This window comes from Hylobates moloch, unplaced genomic scaffold, assembly GCF_009828535.3.
Source record: "Hylobates moloch isolate HMO894 unplaced genomic scaffold, HMol_V3 SCAFFOLD_2, whole genome shotgun sequence".
Classification (NCBI taxonomy): Eukaryota; Metazoa; Chordata; class Mammalia; order Primates; family Hylobatidae; genus Hylobates; species Hylobates moloch.
In genome coordinates this window covers 61261160-61279095 of record NW_026652277.1, presented here as the reverse complement: position 1 = coordinate 61279095, position 17936 = coordinate 61261160, and the positions used below count along the sequence as shown (strand labels likewise).

The window sequence follows — 17936 nt, the reverse complement described above, 5'->3', positions numbered from 1 at the left end:
AATAATAATAATAATGTGGTTTAGGCTGGGCACAGTGGCTCACGCCTATAATCCCACACTTTGGGAGGCTGAGACTGGCAGATCATCACCTGAGGTCGGGAGGTTGAGAGCAGCCTGGGCAACATGGTGAATCTCGTCTCTACTAAAAATAGAAAAATTAGCTGGGTGTGGTGGTGTGCATCTGTAATCCCAGCTACTCAGGAGGTTGAGGCAGGAGAATCACTTAAACCTGGGAGGTGGAGGTGAGGTTGCAGTGAGCTGAGATTGTGCCAGTGCACTCCAGCCTGAATGATAGCGTGAGACTCTGTTTAAAAAAAAAAAAAAAGTAATTTAAAGACATAGGTGTCTCCTAGTTTTATCATCACAGGTAGAGTGTGAATTTCTGTTACTTGTTATTTTGGGAAGATTTCTTAGAGGAATGGGGGCATTTAGAAATGAAATCAGTCCCCCTTTAGTATTAATTCTTGCCAGTGTTACTGGTGTTCACTTTGGTTCACTTGTGAAAATAGATGTGTTTAATTTTTCTATTCTGTGGTTAGTTATGCCTTGAGAAATTAAATAGCACTGCCTTCTAAGAAAGCCAGTTCTTCTGGCTTGAGAGCTGTTTGTCTCTCCTCCTGTATGCATGCATGTGTGCATACATAACGTTAAAGCTGTGTGGTCTCTTGCCTGCCTGTCTGCTTCCCTCTCTTTCTCTTTCTTCCTTCTTTTCCTTCCTTTCTCCTCCTTCTCTTTCTTCTTTCTCTACATCTCTTTTCTTCTTCCTTCTCTTCTTTTCTTTCCTCCCTCTCTTCCTTTCTCTTTTTTTTTTTTTTTTTTTTTTTGGGAGAATCTTGACATTTCCCAGTCGTTAGTGCTAAGAAGATGTAGTTGTTGTCATAGTTCTTCATTTTTACCAGCAGATGCAGGATTGTGCCTAGGAGAGGCATTTGTTAATACTTAATAAATGCTAAGCCCCTTGCAAAGTGGTATTGAATGATGGCTCATAGAACTTTGTTCTCAGATACTGTTTTTTTATTTTTATTTTATTTTTTTGAGACAGAATCTCGCTCCATTGCCCAGGCTAGAGTGCAGTGGTGCGATCTTGGCTTACTGCAACCTCTGCATCCTAGGTTCAAGAGATCTTCCTGCCTCAGCCTCTTGAGTAGCTGGGATTACAGGTGCATGCCACTATACCCAGCTATTTTTGTATTTTTAGTATAGACGAGGTTTCATCATGTTGGCCAGGCTGGTCTCAAACTCCTGACCTCAAGTGATCTGCCCTCCTCGGCCTCCCAAAGTGCTGGGATTACAGGGGTGAGCCACTGCACCTGGCCTTCAGTTACTGATTTTTATTATTATTAAAAAAGAAATTGTGAATTGGAGTTTGCAGTTTACAAGTTCATGCTGTGATGACAGAAGTACATTTCAAAGAGAGTAGGCTGTCAAAGGTAGAATGAGAAAGGCATCGCAGCAAAATAGAGCTACAGAATGAAGGAAATCATCCTAAGTATAAACACGATGAAAGAAAAAGAAGAGATTAGGGAGTCATAGTTGTAAACTCTAAAGGTCTAAGCAATATACAATTATTTTATGTTATGTTATGTTATGTTATGTTATGTTATGTTATTTTTTGAGACAGAGTCTCGCTCTTTCACCGAGGCCGGAGTGCAGTGGCGCGATCTCGGCTCACTGCAAGCTCCGCCTCCCGGGTTCACGCCATTCTCCTGCCTCAGCCTCTCCGAGTAGCTGGGACTACAGTAGCCTGCCACCATGCCCGGCTAATTTTTTGTATTTTTAGTAGAGACGGGGTTTCACCGTGTTAGCCAGGATGGTCTCGATCTCCTGACTTCATGATCCGCCTGCCTCGGCCTCCCAAAGTGCTGGGATTACAGGCGTGAGCTACCGCGCCTGGCCTAATTATTTTTCAAAAAGCCTTAGGATATTGAAAGTTAATATTTTTTAAAAACACTTCAGGATATTGAAAATGATTCTTTAGTTTACCTTGTCTGTTTCTGATTTTTACATTTAAATATGAATGTGAAACATCTGAAAATGATTGACAAGATGAAAAACATGATTGTGAGGGAAGGTTAAAAATGTTAAGGTTTCTTTTTTTTTTTTTTTTTTTGAGATGGAGTCTCGCTCTGTCGCTCAGGCTGGAGTGCAGTGGCGCAATCTCGGCTCACTGCAAGCTCCGCCTCCCGGGTTCACGCCATTCTCCTGCCTCAGCCTCTCCGAGTAGCTGGGACTACAGGCGCCCGCCACCATGCCCGGCTAATTTTTTTGTATTTTTAGTAGAGATGGGGTTTCACCGTGGTCTCGATCTCCTGACCTCGTGATCCTCCCGCCTCGGCCTCCCAACGTGCTGGGATTACAAGCGTGAGCCACCGCGCCCGGCCAAGGTTTCTTAACATAAGGTAGTAAGCATGGTTGTGCCCCTGTCTCTTAAGAATAATGATGGGCTGGGGATGGTGGCTCACACCTGTAATCTCGGCACTTTGGGAGGCCAAGATGGGAGGATTGCTTGAGCCCAGGAGTTCAAGGGTGCAGTGAACTGTGCTTGTGCCACTGTACTTCAGCCTAAGCTACAGAGCAAGACCCTGTCTCAAAAAAAAAAAAAGCATAATGATGGCTAAAATCTTACCATTCATGGTCTCTAGCTCCTAAGAGGAGCAAACAAGGAGATACAATAGGCTTAAATTGCACTAAGAACTTTAGTGTTATATTAGAATCTTTTGATTGTGAAAGTGATTTTGACTGTGAAAGTGATTAAACAGTAAAAACAGGATATCAAGAGGTGTTGGAAAGTATCTCCTTGGAGACCTTCAAAGTGGACTTCATCCTTATTGCCCACACTTTCGGCAGTAAGATTGTCTACAGAATGTTTAATTCAGGTATATCTTGTTTAATATTATTGTTCAGGTATAAGTAGTTCTGATTAAATAGAAAGCATCCTCATTTATCCTATCCAAAGATAATTTTTATTGTTTAAAATACCCTGTAGTATTTTTCTATTATATATTTTCATCTCCTTTCCCAGGCTCACTGACCTGTCATTTAGCCCAAACTCTGGGAACAAGGGTAGAATTGAATCAAAGGGAGAAGTTAAGCAGCAGGAGTAACCTTTTGGAAACTAAAATACTAAATGCTAGTTCAGTTTAGAGATTTTTCCACTTTGGAATTTCACCTGTATGCATCTTCCTTATCTCAAAATTCAGGGTATGTGTGTGTGTGTAACTCTTCGGGTTTTTTTTTTTTTTTTTTGAGACGGAGTCTCACTCTGTTGCTCAGGCTGAAATGGGCACCATCTTGGCTCACTGCAACCTCCGCCTCCCTGGTTCAAGCGATTTCTGGCTAATTTTTGTATTTTTAGTAGAGATGGGGTTTCACCATGTTGGCCAGGCTGGTCTCGAACTCCTGACCTCAAGTGATCCGTGTGCCTCAGCCTCCTGAAGTGCTAGGATTACAGGTGTGAGCCACCGTGCCTGGCCTCTTTTAGAGTTCTTAAACTGTTTTTACATCTTCACTCTTGAGTCTGTATTTTCTACTAGCTTGTTTTCCTTGAGAGTAGGGAAAGTGTCTTTCATTTTAGTGTTTCTTGTTCTTAGTATCTTTTACATGGAAGATGCATATTAGATGTTTATTGAATCAAAGGATGGTGGTGTTCTGCTAATACCAAAAGCCTTTATTTGGGTTGCACATTTTCTTTGGACCTTCTTTAAAGACATGTTTAGCTCTTCAGCTAAATGTACTCAAATATGAAATCATTCTCATCTTCATTAATCTTATTTTGGTGCTTCAGTGTCATTCTCTATCCTTAACTGAAAATTTAAAGCCCCAAGTTAAAAAGAATTGTACTGTGTAAGGAGAAGTGGTTTTTAAGAAAGAAAAACAACCATAAAGTCCAAAAGTAGTCATCATAGAACTAGGAAGTAAGCTAGTTTTTCTACTACAATAATGTCTGCTTCTAAAATATAAATGCTATTTATGATGGCTATGTAAAAAAATTGACATATGAGGAGAGCATAGAAACAAAACATGAGTTTGTTGGGAACTACTTAGTTTGGATTGTGATAAATGCAAAGTAGTCCACAGGGTATTTAAAAATTTATCTTTATTTGGAGGAGCAGAGTGTTGAAAACATGTCTGTGTGTACATTAGTAATATAGATACATAAAATATATACACTGTGTATAGCTATATACTAATCTTCTGTGTGCTTTTTATCTCTTCAATGCAGATACGAGTATCACTGGGCAGATGGAACGAACATAAAGAAACCTATTAAGTGCTCTGCACCAAAGTATATTGATTACTTGATGACTTGGGTTCAGGACCAGTTGGATGATGAGACGTTATTTCCATCAAAAATTGGTATAATTATTTTTTGTAATTGGGATCCATCATGATTTATCTTTTATATGTTTATAGAATTTTCCTCCCTCTTTCCACTATATCTAGTTGGAGAGTTCTTTACGGCTGTGTTGATATATGTATATGTTATGCAGTTCCCAAGAAGAGGCACAAAAGTTTGTTAACCCAGTGGTAAAATAAGCAAGTGATCCTGTGTGAATTGAGCTTTTTCCCTTTAACTTAGTGCTTTTAAATGCATAGTTAGCTGAAAGGATAGGTTTATTAGAAAATAAATGATCTCCCTCTCTTAAGGTAATTATTTTTGATGATATTCTCGATTAAAGTATCACTGAGTTTATTTTCAGACGATGGCATCTTTTAATACTTTAAAAAACAATTATGATCATCATTGAGAATAAACTTACTTCCCTGAAGTAAGGGAAAGGCTTAAGAAGCCCTTTCGGTAGAAAGTTCTAGATGGAGGGTTATTCCTGTTCTAGGAACCACGGTAAATTACCATACATAACATATGTTTTTAATCTTATGCACTTAAAGGTGTTCTATCTTTTTCACACCAAATTTATCATGAACATTAAGGTAAACCCTCTATTTTATTTTATGTATTTTAATCTAAATTTTTCATTTTTTGGGAGACAGAGTCTCTCTCTATTGCCCAGGCTGGAGTGCACTGGCGCAGTCTAAGCTCACTGCAACCTCCACCTCCCAGGTTCAAGTGATTCTCTTGCCTCAGCCTCTCAAGTAACTGGGACTACAGATGTGTGCCACCACACCCAGCTAATTTTTTTGCATTTTTAGTAGAGACAGGGTTTCACCATGTTGGCCAGGCTGGTCTCGAACTCCTGACCTCAAGTGATCTACCCACCTCGGCCTTCCAAAGTGCTGGGAACCCTCTCTATAATTTTAAATGATGAGATCAGTATATCTAGGATAGTAACAAAATCTGGCCCAAAAAAGAGAATGGATATTGAGTAGATAGCTAATAACATCTGCCACAGTCATATCTACTTATTTAGGGAAGTTCATATGGCTTCTATCCAGTGTTACTTAGTAATATATTTGTGATCAAAAGGGAGTTTGAATCTATGACCCACAATATGAATCTTACAGATTCAGATATTAAGCTATGTGAGAAGAAAACAAGATTTGAGGGGTTGCTGTATCATCGGCTGACTGACTTTTGCTTTTTTATATTTACTTTTAAGAGCAGACTTATCAAGTAGAAATTGTTTATATTTAGATAGTCATGTTTTTGCCTTCTCAAATTTCTTACAACTGATTGTCTCAAAAGGCTAAGAGTCTGCTCTTGTAATGTTAGAACTTTTTGAAATTTTATGATTTTTTTTGAAAAAAAATGTGACAATATAAATAGTTGTTGTTATGGAGTATTTGAAACATATTTATTGAATGCATTAACCACTTGTAACTTTTTTAATAAAAGAGCAATTTTTCAAGACTGAATATATATATATATATATGTATATCATAAGGGTTGGATGAGTGTCCCCACCTTATCTCTTCTCTCTCATAATACAGTTTTTAAATTTTTATTTTGATCCTATTTCAAACATTTAGAAAATTTACAAGACTTATACAAGGAAATGTAAAAAGAATCATACAAACCCTTCATCCAGATTCTTAGTTGTTAACATCTTCCTCCTTCCCTCTCCCTCTCCCCAACCTCTCTCACACATACACATACACATTCATTCATTCCTTTTCCTAAACTGTTTGAGAGTAGGTTGCGTATATGATGCCTTTAAAAACTTTAATATGTATTTCCTTAAAAAAAATCACAGTACAGATATCAAACTTAGGAAATTTATATTGATGCTATACTATATAGATCTTATTTGGGCTTTTCAGGTTTTCTTAATAATGTACTTTATAAGCAAAGGAAATCGTTTATAGTTGTTTTCATTTATTTGTTGTCTCTTTAGCCTCCTTTAATCTGGAAATGTGCACTTTAGTCATTTTTGGCTTTTCATGACATCGATATTGTTGAGGAGTGCATATTATTTTATAGATTGTCTTTTCACTTTGGTTTGTCTTATGTGTCTTTGTGAACTATAATAATTTTAAATGAGCAATAGCAATATGATGGCAATATGATGACATTGAACCCAGTAGTACCAATATTGGCTGTTTTGCCAATCTGCATCATTTAGTAAGTTTAACAAAGGATATGGGATTTTATACATTTTTTAAAATAAATTTTATTGTGTATATTTTTAAAATAAATTTTATTGTGTATATTTAAGGTATACAACATGATATTATGGGATTTTACATAATGGTTATTATAGTGGAACAGATTAACATATCCATCATCTTACATAGTTACCCTTTTTCCCCCTTGTGGTAAGAGCAGCTGTAATTTACTCATTTAGCAAAATTTGCTACTCATTTAGCAAAAATCCTGAATACAATATACTATTCTTCTTTTAAATTTTTTTTTTTTGAGACAGGGTCTCACTCTGTTTCCAAGGCTGGAGTTCAGTGGCACAGTCACATCTCATTGCAGTCACATCTCATTGCAGCCACATCTCATTGCAGCCTCATCTCCTGGGCTCAAGCAATCCTACCACTTGAGCCTCCTAAGTAACTGGGGCCACAGGTATACACCACCATACCTAGCTAATTTCTAGTTTCTTGTAGAGGCAAGGGGCCACTATGTTGCCCGGGCTGGTCTTGAACTCCTGGCTCAAGTGATACTCCCACCTTGTCCTCCCAAGTGTTGGGATTATAGGTGTGAGTCACCGCCCAGCCTCAGTACACTAAGTACACTCTTTGTAACTATGGTCCTCATGTTGTACATTAGATCTTTAGTCTTGTTCATTTTACATATCCACTACTTTCTGTCCTTTTCACTTAGCTCCACCACTCCCCCTGGTAGCCACTGTTTTATTCTCTATCTCTGTATATTTGACTTAAAAAAAAATTCCACATATAAGTGAGGTTATACAATATTTTTCTTTTTGTGTCTGGCTTGTTTCACTTAGCATAATGTCCTCCAGGTCCATCTATGTTGTGGCAAATTGCAAGATCTCCTCTTTTTGTAGCTGAATAATATTTCGTTGTATATATATAGCACAGTTTTAAAAGTCCATTTATCTGTTGATGGACACCTGGGTTGTTTCCATATCTTGGCTATTGTGGACAATGCTGTAGTGAACATAGGAGTGCAGATACCTTTACAACTGGGTTATTTCATTTCCTTTGGGTTTATACCTAGAAGACGGATTGCTGGGTCATATGGTATTCTATTTTTAATTCTTTAGGAACCTCCATGCTGTTTTCCATAGTGGCCATACCAATCTGTGTTCCCACCAACAGTATATAAGAGTTCCCTCTTCTCCACAGGGATTTTGTATTTTTCTACTTTTGTATTTCAGTGCTGTAAAAGTGCTGTAATTTACAAATCGATGGAATAGAGAATGCAGCTAATTTCAGGACAAATGTAGACCTGGAGTAGTAATGAAGTAATTCCCATAGAAAAAAGTACAATATAAACTGCAAGCATTTTAAACAAAACTGAAGGTGGTTAATGCATTATTTCTGTTCAGCACATATTTGTATTGAGACTTAAGAAATCCGATGATCTGAGTGTGAGTTTTAGCTCCACTACCATCTTGGGTGTGTGTGTTTCATTTTAGAAATGTGGTGTTAGTATGTTAGAGACATAACAGGCTGTAATGAAGACTAATTCTTATACCATAAAAACTTTGAAGTTTATTTTCATTTATGACATGTTGAGAACTTCTGAAAAAGTATAATAGGTATATGTATAAATTCATAAATGCTACTTCTTTTCAGCCTTGTCTTGGTAATTTATGTTGCCCTTTGCCGACAAACTCATATTGTCTTGTTGTCATCTCTTATTACTAGAGGGAGTTGTTTATCTCTTTTCTAGGTGTCCCGTTCCCAAAGAATTTCATGTCTGTGGCAAAAACTATACTCAAACGCCTCTTTAGGGTTTATGCTCACATTTATCATCAGCATTTTGACCCTGTGATCCAGCTTCAGGAGGAAGCACATCTAAATACATCTTTCAAGCACTTTATTTTTTTTGTCCAGGTAAGTTGGATTAGGAGGCCTTTGGTGCTCAGGGTAAGCATTTATCTTCATAGTTCTAAGGTGAATACTGCATTCACACTGTCAGGATGGAATTTGCCATATCTCTGTAGTCTGCATTCCCTTCTACACTTTTCCATGATGATAAGGACTGGCTTTTTGTTTCTAAATTTTATTAGTTTCCAAGTTGATGGTATGTAAGTCTAAAATGGATTTGAAAAGTCGTGCCTTGGATTTGCTTCAGTTAACAGGCCGTATGGAGGGGCTGGATAATGAATCTGACTAGTTTGGCAGATCTGTGGATGAACTGGTTCTCCTGGACATTTTAGTACTTCTCCTACTGCAGCCTGCCCTGGATCTTTATTAGCAGACTCTGGTGCAGGAATGGGTTTTGAATATCACATCTATTTTTTGTCCTTTTTTTTTTTCTAAAAAAAACCACATTCTAAATAAGTTTTAAGTTAAGGACTATCCATCATGTCTGAGGGAAAAATATGTCACAAAGAATGTTTCTGTGCCAGAGGGCCGTTAGTCTTTGGTCTGACTTCCTAGTTGACTTCCTGTTTTTTTAGTCTTCAAATAACTGGCCTTAGAAATGTAGACTAAGAGTAGTGACAGTATTTTCAACTTGCTCTAATAATAAGAGAAATAACAGGCAAAAATGAAAAAGAGGTGGAAATAAAAGAGCTGACCAGTTTTTTATTGTTGTTGTTGTTGTTGGAGGTTGAGAAGGGGAGATGGTCATCAGGAGAATAAACAATTCAACATCTTGAATTCATGTTGTTTTTGTATATCTACAGGCATATGTTTATAAATGCCTTTGCCACTTTCCCTGTTCTCTTAAGAAATTTGTATCCATCTTCCCCCTGTACACACTCCTAACACTGAAGGCACACATTTTACCTATATAAACATACTTTAGGAGATTGTAACTTGGCAAAACTGTTGCTGTCAACAGTTACTTTACTGTGGTATCCCATGTCCAGAACTCAGGAACAAAGAAAATGTTGTCCTAAAGTTTGCATCTGTGTTTGGTTTAGGCAGAACATGATTGCTAAAGTTCAGGTTGTGGTGGTTTAAGAGAGTATATTCTCCCTCCAGAAGGGTTAATTTTACTTGACTCAGTGATCTTACACTGTGTTTCCCAACTCCTAGCAAATAGCAAGAGATTGATACATAGCATTTACCACATCTGATCCTGTTTGTATCTCAGGACACTGTGAGCTTCTTAAAGGTAGGTCCATTAGTTATACAGTATCACTGTTTGATTAAGTAAGGGGGGCACCTGCCTTGGGCCCCACAATTTAGAGATACCTGCTCTGGTCTTTCCGCAGCCTGCACCCCTCCCCACAGAGTGAGGAATCCATAGGGCTAAGAATATGCCTACCTAGATCCCTTCTGTTGCTTGCTTGGGTACCTGAAACCCAGAATTCTCTGTCCATATGGTCCAAAATGTATTTCCAGGGTCTCCATGCATCTTTTTCTGGGCTCCATTCTTTTGAGGGCAGGTCCCGTCTCTGATATGTATACCTCTAGGCCTGAGGGTTTGCTGATGGCAGCTGTTTCTGAGGGCATGTGCACATTACCCGAAGTGTCCACACTCGTATGTGAGACCTCTTGAGGTGCAGGGTGGATGGGGTTGGAAAAGCAGGGAGGTTTTCTGAGGGCTAGGCACCTGGGGCTGGCTTTCCTCATGTCACTACTTTCCAGTGCAGAATCCTGAGGAGTCTGGAGAATTCTAAGTTTGAATCTGTTCTCCTAGTCGCTGTGAAAGTGTATTTGTTAAGGTAGGAGGATAGAACATGTTTTACTTAACAACATTCTAGCTTAATATAAAATTTAGTAATTTAGTCATATGATATATACCCATTTGTGTTCTTGGCCCAGACTCTACAAATCTTGGGCATGGTCCTGTTATTAAATATCCCCTAATGCTTCTCTCCAGTATTTAACTAGTGCTTGGCATATGATAGATGCTAATAAATGAATTAAATTGGAAGCTAAGAATGCCTTACCATGGCAGAAGATCAGAAGTGTAGACAAGCCTCTATTTACTAGCCTTATAGTTTATATAGTTCAGGGGAAATCTATTCAGAAGTGAACTTCAGAATGACAGGGGTGGAATTTCTAAAGGAGCACAAATTAAATTCAGGCTTTCTCATTTGTTCTTCACAGGACTTTAATTTATCATTTGTAGATTCAACTATATTCATGTTATTTTCCTACCATATCTTATGATAGCTTGCAGATACATTAGTTTGTAACCAGGTTTTGGCTTTTCATATAATGCTGAATTTGCCTGAGATGCTAGTGTTTTGTGTGTGTGTGTGTCTCTCTACTTGGTTAACTGTATTTAAATGGTGTCCAGATCATTCCTTTCAACAGGAAGCAGCAACTCCCATTTATTGTTACTTTGTGTCAGGCATTACATGAAGTAGTTTAACATCCAGTATCACATTTAGTCCCCACAATAATTTTATGAGATAGGGGGATTTATCCTAATGTCACAGATGTAAAAGCATAACATCAGGAGTGGTTAAGTGATTTACTCAAGACACAGACCTAGTGAACAAGAAAAAGAAAAACAAACTACTTTTATGTACTTCAAAAGCTAATTTCCAAAAAATGTTCATGGTAATTTACTTTGGAATAAGATGCAAATAATGTTTTTGCTATTTATTCTGCCTTTCTTTATCATGCATAGGAATTCAACCTTATTGATAGAAGAGAACTTGCACCACTCCAAGAACTGATTGAAAAACTCACCTCAAAAGACAGATAAAAGGATGCAGAGCTGTGTAAATTATTCCTCAAATGAAGCAGTGTGGAGTGTATTGGGGATTTTGTTATATTTTGTTTTTATCTGGATTGTTTTGTCCTAGGTTTGGGGGCGGGGGCTTGTTTGGGTTCCTTTTTCTTTATTCTGATTATGTGAAACCATATTCTATTGCTAGGGGAAGCCAAGAACCATTCTCTGTACACTTGATAAGGGTAAATTTATCTTAGTGTTTTTAAACTTGGTTTTGGTTACTTGAGGAGTTTTTTAATAATATTGTGTGCTGCAAGAAAGTGCTTGTTGATTGAACTGCCGATGGATTGGTTTCTGTGTGGTGTAAATTGTGGCCCATTTTTGAAGTCCCCAAAAGACTTATGTTTTTAAGTGCCTTGGCAGGCTCACTTCTGAGGTGCAAAGCATAGATATAGAACTGAACAGGGCTTGAAACAATATTAGGATTACTACCCAGGGCACTTACTGGTGCATGTTTTAAAATGTCTATGATAAAAGCCATAGTTTACCTAAAATGGTGATCTCCAGCCTTTACTGCTTTGAAGAAACAGAATTTGTAAAGGTATGCATGTAGAACATAAAAAATATTTCGTAATTATTTTTTATATTGATGGTAATATATTATGTTCAACAATGCTTAAAGCTCTGCAAGCAGGTCTTTTCCCACCTCTTGATATCTGTGATATTGAAACTTGAGGATGTTGAAATGTGTTACATTTTGGCTTCTTTCTACATGTTAACTGCACTGTAGATGTAAAAATTCAGGTCGTATATAGGATTGCCATCTTCAGAGGTGATGCTGAACTGTGAGGTTTCCTAGCAATTGCCAAATGAGCCGTAAGTCTGCAGAATTCCCTTCTACTTTGAAGAGGAGGGGATAGGAACGTGTATTTGGCTGGGGGCATGGAGATGTTAGTATGTATGGGGAGTTAGGGATGAGGAGTCAAGTTCTAGAAAGTTTTGTCTGAAAAACCTTTGAATAGAATGGCATGAAGATTTTTAATCAATTACTTAGAAACAAAGTCTTAGAGACTTCCTTTTAGGAATCAACTTCCATGGGAAGTTAAAAATAAATTATTAATTTTAGGTACAGACATTAAACATGGAATTTAAGGATTGTTGGGGGAAATTGATCACTTAGCATTTCCATTCAGTGAATGGAGCTGATGTTTGCCTGTCATTTTAAGATGATACCGTATCTTCTTTGGTTATTTTAGGCCCAGTTTGAAGCATTCTGATTTCTGGTTTTTCCACCGTGAAAGGAAATGTTTTTCTTTGCAGCAATATTAGATAATGAAAAATGCTAATTCAGTAGTTATTAACTTCTAAATTTTATTCACCATGACTTTCTAGTGAATTATTACCATAAATAACAAGTTCAGAAACTTAGTTTTTAGAATAAATATTAATTTTTCCACTTCAGTTTTATTCTAGAAAATACCCTTTTTAGAAATCCAGTTTTAGTTTTGTCATTTCCAATAAATCTTCTTTCTTCTGTTAGAAATATATATCCTTCCTTCAGTTGAAACACACCTTTTTCACATCTAGGAAGAAATGCTTGCTCTGAAATAGTGTAGATTAAAAACACTCAGTAGAAAAGAATCTAAAATTAAATCAATTTGTTTTGCCATTAAAGTAGAGCAGTGATACAATTTAATGCCGTTACAATTATGTTGACTAGGAACTGCCTTTTTCTCCACTTCATTTCTAGCAATTATTTACCAAGTACCAACAGTAGAAGTAACAGGAAAGCCTGGCAGAGTTAAATATCTTGGACATTTATTGGTAAAGCTTATTTATAAACTGCAGTCAGAGCTAGTTAATTTCCTTAAATCGTTTTGTATTCAGATAGATAATATGAATCATTATGGGTTGATTCAGAAATAAAATTTGTGAAGTGATTTTGAGTCTTGTCTCTATAGGAAAATGAAGCACAGAATTACTTAGTCTTCCATATTGTATTTGACTTCATATCAATCTAGTAAAAAAGGAGTTGCAGTAGCCAAGTATAGAGAGAATAGTGAAAAATTAATCTTGCCCTTTCAAGCCTTATACAGTAGTACACTGTACTTATTTTTAGTAGTAAGACCTACTTTCTCACTATATGTAGATAGTTTGTTTTCACTGTGCCAGAATCTCAGGTGCCAGCTTAGAGTATTTCTTTAATCACAGTCACTGGGAAGTAAGGAGATGTATATATGTGTATATATGGTAACAAAGCATAGCAGTTCTCTAGGGGAGAGGCCTGGCATTGTACATGGTATTACATGGCTACAAGTAAGGAAAAAATCAGAAAGTGAAAGAACTGATGTAATAAAAGGTTGATTTGATTTGGTTGGTTCCCATGAAAGTTAGTAAGATGCCCTTTTAAATATAAGGATCAGTGCTTTGTTCTGCAGGAGAGTTTGCTGATAAATGTCTATTGGATTCTTTTTGGATTTCTTTAACTAATTTGTAAGTAACCAAGATAATTATTTTCCCCCTTGCTGTCTATATTAATACGTAGCTATAAAGCAACAGTTGGTTTTCTTATCCTTTGATAAAAGCATCCCATAAAATGTAAAGTAGTAAGTTAACATAGTATTATTGTCACACACAATGCTTTTTTTGGTTAAATGTTAATATGAAGCAATGTTTTGGAATTACTTTAATTGATGGAGTAGTGGTGGTAGAGAGAAATTAATAACAAAAAGAGTGAAAATATTTTAATTAGCAGTAGATGGTGCTACTGGCTTTCATTTGCTGACTTGATTATTCCCTTTCCCTTGAAAACCATGGCATTAGACTGCACTAAAATAACAAGCATGTTAGTTGCTGGTAGAGGTTTTGGAGGTTAATTTACCTTAAATTGGAAGATTTTTAATTGCAGTCTCTTTCTACCTTCTCTCTGTTAGTCATTTGTAAATTCTAAATGATCACCATAAAATGTATTAGGTAGGAGAAGATACGTTTTTTGTATAATATATCTCAGACTGAGTTACTGCCTGGCTTATCAGGATGGATAAAACGCTACAATCTCTTATCAGGAAATAGAGATGATGTGGATATTTATATATTACATATATAACCACCAGACTCCATTTTATGTATTAGCATTTTCCTTGCTTATGGGAAAATAGCAAAACTAGCCAAACAACATTTCATTTATACTTTTGTTTACCCCTCTCTGAGAGAGGTTTTGATAACCACTGAAATGGTAGAATATGTGAGATACAAATATTGAGTTGCAGAACTTTCTTTTTAAGGTGAATAAGTCATGCCTTAACATCCAAATGAGAGTTGATCTTCAGAGTGTTTCTTTTGGGAGCACTGTTTATTCCAGCTATACTGCAAAAGTATAATGTTTTTGGAACTGTTCTAGAGCATGCCATGAAAAGCAGTTTGTTATTATGCAGGAAAATCAATTTCATCATTTTAGTTGCACTAAACACTTTTGGCAGCTTAATATGACCTATTTTTTTTTTTTAAGTTGGAGTCTTGCTCTCTTGCTCGGGCTGGAGTACAATGGCATGATCTCAGCTCACTGCAACCTCCACCTCCTGGGTTCAAGCATTTCTTCTGCCTCAGCCTCCCAAGTAGCTGGGATTACAGGCAGCACCACACCTGGCTAATTTTTGTATTTTTAGTAGAGATGGGGTTTCAACATATTGGCCAGGCTGGTCTCAAACTCCTGACCGCAAGTGATCCGCCCTCCCCAGCCTCCCAGAGTGCTGGGATTACAGGTGTGAGCCACACAGCCAGCCAGTATGACCCATCTTAATCATCAGCTCAACTGTAATTTAAATTTGGCTGTTCTCTGGAGCTAAACCATTAGGGAAGTTCAAAGGAAAGTGCCATGATTTCCGAATTTGCACAAGAGAATGTTTTAAGCATTGGTAGCATCATTGAATAAAAGAATATTTTCCTGATGTCACTATTTTGAAGTGGAAAATATCACTTGGATGTGGAGGTTTTACTTTTTAAAAAAATTCAGCTTAATTACCTTACCTTAATTACCTTAGATATATTAATGGAAAAAACCAAGTCCTTTCTCTAGAACCTGTTTTCTGTTTTTGTTCCCTTTCATGAAAACTTTTCAACTTAATTTTGACTACTGTAGGATAGTATTGATTGAATGGATACTATGGAAAAATGGATCCAATATTTAAGATAGAAGTAGTTTAAGGAAACAACAGCCTTTACTGCCATTTTTTAAAAAATATTTTCACTCAGATGAACAATTTGACTTTAATAAAAGACTGGAGATTTTTGTACGAAGAAATAGGAATAAGTTTCATATACTAATTATGCTGAGTTTTTAGCCTACATATCACAAAATATTTAGAATTGTATAACCTTTTCATATATTTATAATTTTTAATGTCTTTTTAAAAGATGTGGGACCAAAAGTATATTTATAATTTGGAAATGTGACTGCATACCAATAAGAAAACTTACCTTATTTTGAAATTTATCTGGGGTATTAAAGAATCTACCAATTCTTAAAAACACAGATTTATACTTTAAGCTTATTTTGAAATTAAAGAAAATATACGAATTCTTAGAAACACTTTAAGGACTACTCTTAAATAACTTAAATATCAGAGTTTTGTTGTAATATGAAAATTTACCATGGAAATCACTGTTGTTCAGCTATCACCTTAATTGTGTATGGTATGATAAATGTTTAGCAGTAAAGGTATCTTAAGATTTAATGGAAAAGGTTAATTTGAAGATGTAACAAAAATTCTGACCACAGATGATTTTGAATTTTTAAGGCTTTCCTAATAGGCTAATCACAGAGAATAATCCATTTTGAAGGTATAAAACTGCACTGTATGTCTGTCACTTGTAGCTGAACTGATTCACATTTTGACAAAAGAGAGAAAATACAAAAATCAGTTTTGCAAATGTAGTAACTTTTTCTGCATATAGAACTAAATAATTGAAAAATTTGGGCTATAGTTCTCAAAAGTAGATAGTAAAATCACTGGCTTTTTCCAGCAGTATGTTTTTCCACTGTGCGTGTACACACACACTGGAAAATAATTAGGCTGATTTTGCAGGTCTTCATTGTTAGAGATTCTGAAGTATTTACTGTCAATTCATAGGTTTCAGTTTATTTAGGAAATTAGTGTTTGACAACTTTCTTTAAATTATTTCACTGAAGCTGAGATTATTAGTGATACAAAGTTAAAATTTCAATATTTAATTTCTCCATATATTATTAATATTAAATTGTTTTTTATTTGTAAATTCATGTTCTCATCTGATTTAATATTAAATTTGTATAGGTGGGCGTTTCTTACCATTTTGCACAAGTTTTTATTTTTCTGAAATAATTGTGTAGGTTGTAAAAAAGATTAGTGCATTTTCATTTTAAGGATGCTTTGCTCCTTAAATTGTCAGAAATGACTGTTTTTAGGGAAAATAGTTTTTTTGGAGCCACTAACTTGTATTTATTATTGTACATGCATAACCAGGGTGGTGAGGGCACTAATCTTGTAGGAAACACTTACTTGATGTTTTATTTGAACTTTTCCTATAGGTTTAACTTACTACATAGAATTACCACTAGGAACAGTGTCATGAAATCTAGGTTGAAAGAGAATACAGTATATATGAGAACACTTAAAGTTCAAATAGAAATCATTTCTGAAGACAAAAGCAGAGGAATATTGTCAGTGCCAAGTAATGGAAGAATAAGGGCAGCATTTCACTGTGCAAGTATTGAGAAGAGTGCATAAAGACAGGGAACTACTCTCATGGAGACAATTTCTCTCTTATAATCAAGTAACTAGAAGGGGAAAAATCATCTAAGTTACGAAATTCAACATAGGCGCTATATTACAAACTGTGTCGGATTATGCAAATTTTAGTTGTTACTGATCAAAGTTTAATTGCTTCATTTTTGTTTAAAAAGGGATACTGAATGTCAGAAAATCTGTAATGTTTTATTCAAAAGATGTAAATAATGTATACAGACTTGTATGTGATGGGATGGGAAATATTTAAATTCTAGGTGTTTTTTTTTTTTTTTAAAGAAGAAACTCAATGTTTATAAGAAAAAAATGAATAAATAGTTATGTTTGGCCATGAATCCTGACTTTGCATTACTGTTTATTTTTGCCATAGGCATTCCCACACTAAACACATTCCAAGGGAAATATTGATGGTATATGGAATATGAACATTTAAAATTTGTTAGGCATTATTTTCTGCAATGTTCACAACAACCTTGGAAATTAGTATCTCAGTGTCTCAACATCTTAGAAAACTAAAGCTCAGAAATTGTACAAGTCACTGATTTGGATTAGGGTTTTAAAACCCTACTGTGTCTGAACTTGAAACCAGTGTTTTTGTTTTTCTTTCTTCACTTTTTTCTTTATTCTGCAGTATGCAGGTGTATGTTTTCTATAATATATACTATTACAGTGAGAACAGTTAGCACAGTAATAATCATTTGTTGACCTTTTCATCAAGCTATTATTTAATATTTTGTCTTCATTATAGATCATTAAGGAATATTAATAATATTGGAGAATCATTTACCAAATTCCAAAAGGAAATGTGTATTTTATTTTATTTTATTTATGAGACAGAGTCTTGCTCTGTTGCCCAGGCTGGAGTGCAATGCCACGATCTCAGCTCACTGCAACCTCCACCTCCCGGGTTCAAGTGATTCTCCTGCCTCAGCCTCCCAAGTAGCTGGGATTACAGGCATATGCCACCATGTCCGGCT

General features: G+C 36.0%; 1 protein-coding gene across 2 annotated transcripts in view; it reads left to right on the top strand.

The window, feature by feature from the left end:
* Positions 1 to 17936, top strand: part of MOB1B (MOB kinase activator 1B) — a 376190-nt gene that overhangs the window by 58477 nt on the left and 299777 nt on the right. The window contains exons 4-6 of one of the 2 annotated variants that reach the window (XR_009211796.1): positions 4223 to 4356; positions 8267 to 8430; positions 11132 to 14939. Coding sequence is in view for 1 of the 2 variants with exons in the window: in XM_032150553.2 (XP_032006444.1) it covers positions 4223 to 4356; positions 8267 to 8430; positions 11132 to 11209 (376 nt within the window). In the remaining variant the exon portion in view is untranslated. Of the gene's footprint in view, positions 1 to 4222; positions 4357 to 8266; positions 8431 to 11131; positions 17295 to 17936 lie in introns of those variants that run through there. The other variant, XM_032150553.2, reaches the window with a different exon arrangement.